This window comes from Elgaria multicarinata, chromosome 6 (assembly GCF_023053635.1).
Source record: "Elgaria multicarinata webbii isolate HBS135686 ecotype San Diego chromosome 6, rElgMul1.1.pri, whole genome shotgun sequence".
Taxonomy (NCBI): domain Eukaryota; kingdom Metazoa; phylum Chordata; class Lepidosauria; order Squamata; family Anguidae; genus Elgaria; species Elgaria multicarinata.
In genome coordinates this window covers 15,553,247-15,563,244 of record NC_086176.1, presented here as the reverse complement: position 1 = coordinate 15,563,244, position 9,998 = coordinate 15,553,247, and the positions used below count along the sequence as shown (strand labels likewise).

The window sequence follows — 9,998 nt, the reverse complement described above, 5'->3', positions numbered from 1 at the left end:
GGGGGGGGGGGGGTCTTGTCGGTGGGGCCCTGCTGGGGTGTGCGCTTTCGGCAGATGCCCAAGGATGCCTGCTCTTGAGGTTGGCCCTGGTGCTAAGCAGAGCCGTGCAGCTTAAGATGTGGGTTGGGAAAAAGTAGTGTGAGGATTCAGATGCAATCCAAAGAGGGGAACAGAATACACACTTTTCTTAGAAGAGTAATAGCCAGCTCTGTGTTTCCATCTGGAAAATAGACTCAGCTGACATCCTGGTTGCTGCGAAGGACCACATGAATGAGTCAGAACTCTCTCTCTCTCTCTCTCTCTCTCTTTGAGAAAATGACTTTCGAAGGGGGCAGGGCTTAGCATGGGGAATGTGGCATTCAGGTGCCCATCAAAGCCTTCGCTGCGAGGAACAAATAGTTGTTCTGCTCCTCAAGGCAGAAAAGGCAGCACCAAAGCCGGCTGGACAGGATGGGGAGCAAAGTGCATCTCAGCTGGGAGCAGCAGAGCCCCCGCGGTCCTCACGTAAGCGAGATCTCGACAGAGAAGCCTTTTGTTTCTGAAACTGCCGGGAGGGAGGGGGAAGCGGCAGGATGTGCGGGGTGGGCTGGGGTGGGGGAGCGCTGAGAAGCTTGCGAAAAGCGATGGAGAGAGCGGTGGCCACGGAATGGTTTCGTTGCCACGGAATGGTTTTGGGTTTGGGCTTTTGTGTTGCTGGCAAGCGCCGCTTCGATCTTCCTCTTGACTTTGGTGCCGCGATCACCCCTGGGGGTGCTTTGGTCGCAGAGCCCTCACAATTCGCCTGCCTAGAACAGGATTGCTAGAAATGCAGAAGAGAGAGATTGAGATTGAGAGAGAGAGAGAGAACAAGGTCCGCCCCCCCCCTCCCGGGTCCCCACCCATACACACACACACACACACACACACACACACACACACACACACACACACACACAGAGTGTACTGAGAGCGGTCCATTCGGCGCGGAATATCCCGATCTTCATTCATGCAAGGGGAGACGGGTCTGTTTTCAGACAGCGGCAACAACAACAGAGAAATATTATGACTGGGTGCGATTGAGTTGGTTAATTTCGAGATGCCGCGGCTCAAGCCTGGTCTGGCAAGATCTCAGCTATTTTCACACACACACACACACACACACACACATACGCACACCCCACCCCATCCCCCAATTCATGCAGATTTTCGGTGGTTTTCCAGCGGTAAAGGGAATGCACTCTGCGTCTGCTCAGGAGCACTGTCGTCTGCTTACGCGGACGCTGAAGACAGGGGCCAGGGCTGACCTAGAACGTAAATTGAACCCAGTTAGTGAACTCACACGCCCCCCTTCACGGAAGGGGCTTCTAGTGACTTCCCATCCAAGCACTGACTCGGTTCACACATGCTTGGTCAACTTCAGCGTCAGTTGCTGAAGCCCAAACCCAGAACATTTCTTCACCGCTAGAGTTTTTGAAGGCTGTAGTTGTATACCTACTGACCTGGGAGGAAGCCCCATTGAACTCAATGGGACTTAGTTCTGAATGGAAATCGTGAAGTTAGGTGTTTAAGGGCACAATTAGAGAGAGAGAAAATCCTACAACTCCCAGCATGCCCTAGCCAGCCATGGACTTTAGATCTACTCTTGAGATGGAAATGTGTATTCTTCACTTAACTTCAAGTGAAGTCCCGCTTAGTCCATTCTACTGGGGTGGGATGTTAGATTTCTGCCCCAAAGTCCTACCATGATGGCGCCACCACCGAGTAGATATATCTTGGTTTGAACCGGAAGAGTTTGAGTTTTCTGTAGCAGTTATTTTGCATTCATCTGGGGCCAAAATCTCCTGTTTGGTGTCGACAAGATTTGTATTTTTAGACCAGGAAGCTCTGGGGGAAATTCTTGTTAATTTATGACAAGACGTTTCCTCTGCTCAGAAATAATATACACGTTTGATGTCCTAGAGCCCAGCCCTATGCCTGTTTACTCAGATATGTGTCCTAAATGGCTTGGAAGAATCTTTCTCTGAAATCGACATAAGGTTGGGTTCTCCAGCGCTTTTTAGACTTTTTGGGGGGTAAATGTATGGCTGGAGCAGGATCACCCATACGCTCTACTTTTGCTCTCAGTTGCCATGCACACACCTGAAAGCTGGAATTGCAAGATGTTTCCTCTGAAAGTTTTTCACCTCTGCTCAGAAATAATATGCTTGACTGATGCCATACAGTACGTCCCTATATCTATACACCTACATGTGTCCAAGAAAACATAGAGTAAATATTGTTGATTTAAAATGAACAAAATGCCAGTCATTTTGATGGGTGGAATGCTTGTGGGGAGAGCTGGCTGGCATATTCCAAGGACCTGTGAGTTAGGGTTGCATCCTTAAAGGGCCCAACCCAGAAGATTGGAGAAATATCTCCAACTCACAGGAATGCAATTCATCTCCAGGAGTCCTTGAAATATATGCCCCAATATTTGGCATAAAGACACCCCAATTACTATAAAATATGAAGACGAGTTTTATACTTCTCCCTCTTTCAAAACCAAGGGCTTGGTGTTATACCCCAAGTTATGCCCAGAACACCAGAAATGTTGAGCTCTACCATGCTACAAAACTCTGGCAAGTGTACATGTTAGCACCTCCCTGTCAAATCAAGCCACAGGTGAAATGGAAAGTTGGGGTATGGGGATCTTGTTGCCTCTTCAGGCTAGGATTTGTGAGAAAGGGCATTTCTCATAGCACATGTATGCATGCATAGAATGCATATGTAATTTAAATCAATACCTTCTCATATCATTCACTGGTAAAAGAGGCCCATGTGGATAAAAACACATCTGAGTAAGGGCTGGTGTTTATATATTTTCAAAATGGGGATCCTACATTTTCCCCAACAACCCTATAGGCAACTCCAGGCCCAACTTTATGACCATCACATGACCTCCAGAGACTAATTTGAATGTCTGCAGACCCCTCCTTCATCTTGGACTCTGAATATGCAGAAACTGACCCGGTTCGCACATAACACCAATTCATGGCTTATTTGACCCACAAATTGGCAGGGGCGAGCGGGAACAAACAGAGTGGGAACATTGCCTCTGCTGTTCTCCTCGCCTCTGCTTTCAATTAACAACCTATAATCATCCCGTTCGCAGGTTGTTAGTGTGACATCTGAACCCGGACACTCTGGGTTGTTTATGGGTTAAACAACCCAACGTTAAAACAGCAACAAACTTTGAGTTAACTCTGGGTTGTTTAACCCCTAAAACAACCAAGAGTGTCTGGGTTTAGATATCACACTAACAACCTATAAACAGGGCAATTGTAAGTTGTTAATTGAAAGTCAGGAGTCCAGCAGATGCAGCATCTGGAGACAGTGTTCTTGCTCCCACTTGTGCCCAGCAATTTGTGCATTAAATAAAATAATGCATGATTTGTCTTATGTTTGAACCAGGACCACTGTGACTTTACCCCCAAGTCTGGATCCCCCCACCCCATCCTTCCCAACTGCAAACCTGCTTTTTATATTATCTTGCTTGATGAAGAGATCTGAAGACTTGAAAGCACATTGTTTGTGAACTAAATAAAGGTATTACACTAATATGGATTTTGGAATTTCCCCCGTATCATTTGTGTATAAGATCGAGAGAGAGAGAGAGAGAGAGAGAGAGAGAGAGAGAGAGAGAGAGAGAGAGATTGACTAGCAAAATGTCTGTAATTATGACTGGTAGCTGTATAGAGGAAAGGATCATATTTTGTAGGAAACCCAAGTTAGAGCTCACGTACTCCCCCCCCCCCCGTCCCATATGATTCAGTGGGAGCCACTTGTCTAGCCTCTATCTGCATAACCTTGCCTTGGATTCGGTGTCCAGGTTACATATGATGGGAGGTGGGGAACCTGCTTTTCTATAGGGACAAAATAATCTATCTATGTACAGAAAAAAACAGTTTTATCCAGTGTGTTCCCGCCCCCCGCCCCATCATTTCTTATAGTCCTGGCTTTGTTTTGCCCTTCTCTACCCTGCATGCTTTAATTGTGTTTGCATGAACATATACGTGTTTTTTTCCAGAGAGCGAGTCTTCCTATTTTAAGAACAGGAATACACTGTACAATGCTGTATCTGAGGACTACAAGTGGCCCATGTTCTCCCAGGTTGTGTGAGAATATTCCTGAATTCTTTGGTCTGCTTTCCACAGTGCAAGAAGTAGCTATACTCTCTGTGTTTAGTCAGAGGCAGGGAAAGAGCAGAGCCCCAACTGCTGAAACACTCAGGAGAGCAAACAGCAGTTTGCACGATCAAACAGCCCATCATGGCTTATTTAAACCATAGAGAGCTGCGGCAAAGGGCGGCCATCTTGAATATTCCAGCCGCAACTCTGGCTTGTCATGCCGCCTGAACCCAGTGAGTATATGAGTGAGAATACTACACTCATATGTCCTTTCTCCTGTTCTGTCCTTTCTCAATTTATTTATTTATTACATTTTTATACCGCCCAGTAGCCGAAACTCTCCGGGCGGTTCACAAGCTCTCTGGGCATAGTACAGAGTTAGTGCTATAACAACCTAAATAAAGGTCAATACAGCTAATGCTCATATCCATCATTCATTGGGTGCCAAGTAATTGAGCTAACTTCCTAAGTCTAGAAATGGCATATTATGTCAGCTCAAACACAACACTTTCCAATGGAGTCAATTCACACTTTCAGCTGAAGCTCATCCAAATATTGAGTAACCATGTAACGTACGTGTATGTACAAAGCAGCCCTCTGTGTGAACATTATAGGAGCTGAAGTGGTAAGGATTTAAATTGCAATAGCTAAACTGAAGTAACTGTTCTTCTGAACGTAACTTGATTTTTTTATTTAATTCAACGTAGTTGAAATGATGAACCTCATAGAGGGGATTGTTTGGGGAAGTGATTAGTGTGGCGGTCATATGGCAAATAGGTTGCATGAGGTGACTTCCTGATCCCTCTTATTCACTCTGGACACATTATAATTGATATGAGGTCAGCAGAACAGTCCTACACAGATAAATTGAAAGTCTGCCCCACTGATTTGTTTTGGATCCAGGTGTTAAGCTGCACAGGCAGGATGACTAATTTTGTGCCCACGATTCAGAATTTGCCAGATTGCAATGGGTATGTGCGGAATTAAACGTAAACAAGTTGCATGTGTTAGTTGTGACGTGTAAAAGCAACAAATGTAGAATGTCGATGCAAGTGGAAGATATTTGATGGCCATGTTTGCTTTGCAGGCAGGGTGGGGGAGTGTGTGTGTGTGTGTGTGTGTGTGTGTGTGTGTGTGTGTGAGAGAGAGAGAGAGAGAGAGAGAGAGAGAGAGAGAGAGAGAGAGAGGCAGGAAATGCCTGTACCAAACCCCCCCCCCCCGAAATGATTTGTTCTCCTCTGCCTTCTACTAGTAATAGGCTGGCCGTAGCATGGGTGGGCAGCGAAAGCTGGCATTAAAGTTCAGTACAAGCAATTTCAGTGACACCAGATACACATACATACATACACACACACACACACACACACAGAGAGAGAGAGAGAGAGAGAGAGAGAGAGAGAGAGAGAGAGAGAGACACACACACACCAGCTTTTACATACAAGACTTCTCCTTTCCTTTGCCCTATAATAATTTTTGTCTCATGCTACCACTTACATTCTTGCCATTGGTTGATTCAGCTTCCTACATCACATTTTGTTGTAACGCTGTTCCAAGAGTTCGCAACCCATGGAAAAAATGTGAGTGCAAAATGTGGCGCAACAAATGTATCAGATGGTACACTAGTCAGGACGCTATGTTTGGCTGCAGCTTTCTGTGGAATGCACCCCCCCCCCCAAGTCTGCTTCTGCCCAGTGTGTGAAACTTACCCTTAAATCACAGGTGGGCCACTTGTAGTCCTCAGAGTCTCAGGGAACCTTGCCTATTTCCCCCTCCTGCCCAGCTGATCAGCCATCAGCTGGGGTGGGGACACTGTGGTTAGCAGCACAGAGACAGTGATCTTGATGGCTGAAAGGGGAGCTTCAACCCTGCCTTCAGCAATCCCAATGCAGCCAGAATTGTTTTCATGCTGCTTGTCTTGGCTGCATTAATATTGCTGGGTGTGGGGGGTGAATGAATGAAAGAATGCATGGAAGAGAGATAAATGAAGGCAAGAGAAAGAGAAAATGAGTATCCCCACCCACTCTTTGCTTTGGGCTTAACCAGCCTTGGCCTCACCCATCACAAGTAGTATGAAGACCCCAACCACTTTCCCACATAGGAATGTGACACTCAACACCGAAAAGGTTGCCCACCCCTGTGCGGAAATTATTCCATTTCTTTATTGGCTACATGAGAGTCTGTAAGTTGTTTTAAGGGTAAAACACTTTTTAAAACAACGAGTCCATGGCAGCAAGATACTAGGCAGCAGGTGCGACATTTTAAAGCAGGTGTAGTGTTCACTTGCAGAGTGTACATTGTCTGCATTTCTTGTTCTACCAGTTCTCTATGATTTAGTGATCAGAAAGTGACATTTACTGAGTAAAGAAATTCTCCTGAAATAAAATAGTTTGGGGCGGGTACTTACCAGGTAGGAACCTGAGTGCACTTAATGCACTTAATGCTTTTGGCAGAAAAATAAATAAAACAAAAATCATGTATGAATAACCCTGGACCAGGAGTGAACACTGGGTGGAATCCAATGAGCTCATTCCACTGACAAAATGGTTTCCCTCAGTAGAACAGGGAGGGAGGTGATTGCTTCAAAATCTGCTTCAAAAGGTTGGGGGACGGACAACTCCAAATTGTGGGAGGGCACAGGGGTGGGGAGTAAAGTCTCATCACACGTATGGTGACCCTATGGAAAGGAGAACAGGGCTCCTGTATCTTTCAACAGTTGTATAGAAAGGGGAATTTCAGCAGGGGTCATTTGTATGCATGCAGCACCTGGGGAAATTCCCTCTTCAGCTCCAGGAGACCTGCCCTCTTTGGTATCTGGTCACCGTGATTATATTAGCATTATCCTCGAAATACTTTTGCAAATTCATTATATAACTGAATGTGCACCTATATAATCTATAGCTGAAGCCATGTCAATAACATGCCAAAACTTCTCTGATGTGAGGCAGACAGAGCGCAGGGAAAGAAAATGTCATTTGTCAGGAAACCAGTGGAAATACTTTGCATTTATACATTTATTTAAAGCATTTTTATAGCACCGCCTCACCATTTCTGGCATCGAGGCGCTTTACAATAACATATAAAACAATTCCATTAAAACCCTCAACCCACATTAAGACAATTTCATTAAAACCCTCACCCTCAAACCATCAAAAGCCCTCAACCCCAATTTAAACCACCCCCTCCCCAAACTCTTGTGAAAATAAAAATGCCTTACAAAGGCGTTTGAATAGGGCGACCCTATGAAAAGGAGGACAGGGCTCCTGTATCTTTAACAGTTGTATAGAAAAGGGAATTTCAGCAGGTGCTATTTGTATACATGCAACATCTGGTGAAATTCCCCCTTTCATCACGACAGTTAAAGCTGCAGAAGCCCTGCCCTCTTTTGTATCTGATCACTCTAGTATAGCTCCTACAGCTTCAACTGTTGTGATGAAGAGGGAATTTCACCAGGTGCTGCATGCATAGAAATAACACCTGCTGAAATTCTCTTCGCTCTATAAATGTTAAAGATACAGGAGCCCTGTCCTCCTTTTCATATGGTCACCCTAGTTTGAAGCAATTGAGAGTGGGAGCCTATCTAATCTCCAGTGGCACATTATTCCATAACTGGGGGCTAGCCACTGAAAAAGCCCTGGCCCCGGCACATTCCAATGGCACTGTTTTGCCATTCAGATTTAGCAACAACACCTCCTCATGGCTTCATTTAGCAAAGAACAAAACAAAACAACAACCAAGACCACTAAATCAGTCAGATCTCCTGGCATAAGTAGTAGTTTGGCCATCATTTGGGCAAATTAATCTCGTATGGCAAAGTTTTGTATTGCAGGGAAGAGTACACTTTGGGCTGATTTGATTGATTATGTCTGACTTGTCACATTCACATGTGAGTTTCTCCTGAGGCTGCAAACCTATACACACTATTAATAAATAACCACAGAAGTTGCCTGTTCGTTTTTGATAAAACTGAGGTCATTCAACTGATCTTCACCCACCTGCAAAAACCACTAGTAAATACAATAGTATATTTGTGAATGCTTGCTGCGTTCCAGGAAGGCGGCTACTCTACAGAAATGGTGCCAACTGTGTTGTCCTATGTTTGTTGAAAAGAAATTAGCAAGCAAAGACTGCCTATTCATATTCACAGGTGTCCATGCATGTACTGCAGCCACTTGCAGGATGCCTATGATGCTGTTGTTAAAAACGTAGCATGCAAGAATAGTCACATGGAAACTGCACTTTTGCAAGCTATAATAAACAGTGGGTGGAGTTGCTATTTGTGCACATGTACTTTAATTTACTGGCTGACCTTTTGACTGTGTAAATTGCATAATTTATTGAATTACCCTTGTGCATACATGCACTGTTAATAGTTAACAAAAGCTATCCCTTTCTAAAATCTAGAGAGAGAAGGTTTCATTAAGCAACTCACCATACTTTTTAGGATCTTCTTTGTTTTTGAAGACCTTTATTTTATTATTACATTTTTACATCCCACCACTTTTTCATCTTGTAAAGAACCCAAGGTGGCTTACGTGGTCCTCCTCCTCCTCTCCATTTTATCCTCACAACAGCCCTGTGAGGTTGGTTAGACTGAGAGTGAGTGACGGTCCCAAAGTCACCCATTGAGTTTCATGACTGTATGGGGACTAGAACCATGGAACTCCCAAGTCCCAGTCCAACACTGCTACACCACACTGGCTGTCACACTTATCTGTACTACACCAGAGCCAAACATACGTTCAGCAAAATCAGATGGTATAGATTAGAGCCATTGAATCTTAGGTCTGCAGTCCCAATCTAGCCCTCCAGGCTTTCTCAAAAGGCCATACAAATACCCTTAGACACAACCCTTTCCCCCAACCAGTCTCTGTGTTGTGTCCTCCATCAAAAGGTTGAAATGCCTCTCCTAAGGCTTAGTTAAAGGCAATGATGTAGATTTTCTGGAAGAATTTAAATTGGAGATTTTTTCCCCCAGAAAATGATCCTATGCAAATTAGAATAATTTGCTTAAGGTAATTTAAATAGGGGAAATCAGTTTGCATTGGAAAAATTTCTGATGCCCTAGAGAGGAATCAGGTTTAACACATTTATTTTACTTGCATTTACTAAACAAAACTAAAAACTGAATAAATATTTGAGGAGAAAAATAAAGCATACTTAAGGGGATCGAAACATTATATATTATGTAGACATTTTTGTTGCAATACTTGTAAAAAATTTAAAGCCAATAGCATGTACTTTCCTTACATTGTTTAGGGTGATCATATGAAAAGGAGGACAGGGCTCCTGTATCTTTAACAGTTGCATAGAAAAGGGAATTTCAGCAGGTGTCATTTGTCTATATGGAGAATCTGGTGAAATTCCCACTCCATTACCACAGTTAAAGCTGCAGGAGCTATATTTAAAATGACCAGATTTAAAAGAGGGCAGGGCACCTGCAGCTTTAACTCTTGTGATGAAGAGAAAATTTCACCAGGTTCCCCATATATACAAATACACCTGGTGAAATTCCCTTTTCTATGCAACTGTTAAAGATACAGGAGCCCCATCCTCCTTTTCATATGGTCACCCTAACATTGTTTATATTTAAGGGGGGAACTCAAGGTATCGAAAACTGTTAACAAACTAATACATTTAAGCAACCCAAAGAAGTGTGCATGTTATGCTGATAACCACTCACATATTTCAACAGAGTTCAAACTCTTCTGCTGTGGTAGTTGGGGCACCTTTGGATTTGCTGTCACTACCTATGTATTTCAATGACATATAGGTATTCTCTCACATACTTGCTAGGGATAATCTTTTTGCCTAATGTTATATTTGCAATTGGCATCCATTCATTGTGACTGATGA

At 43.9% G+C, this 9,998-nt stretch overlaps 1 protein-coding gene across 1 annotated transcript in view; it reads left to right on the top strand.

The window, feature by feature from the left end:
- Window positions 1–413: 413 nt before the first annotated feature.
- Window positions 414–9,998, top strand: part of GNE (glucosamine (UDP-N-acetyl)-2-epimerase/N-acetylmannosamine kinase) — a 47,374-nt gene continuing 37,789 nt past the window's right edge. Inside the window, exon 1 of the mRNA XM_063129097.1 lies at window positions 414–504. Within this exon, the coding sequence (XP_062985167.1) occupies window positions 451–504 (54 nt within the window). The 5' untranslated portion in view covers window positions 414–450. The remainder of the gene's footprint in view (window positions 505–9,998) is intronic.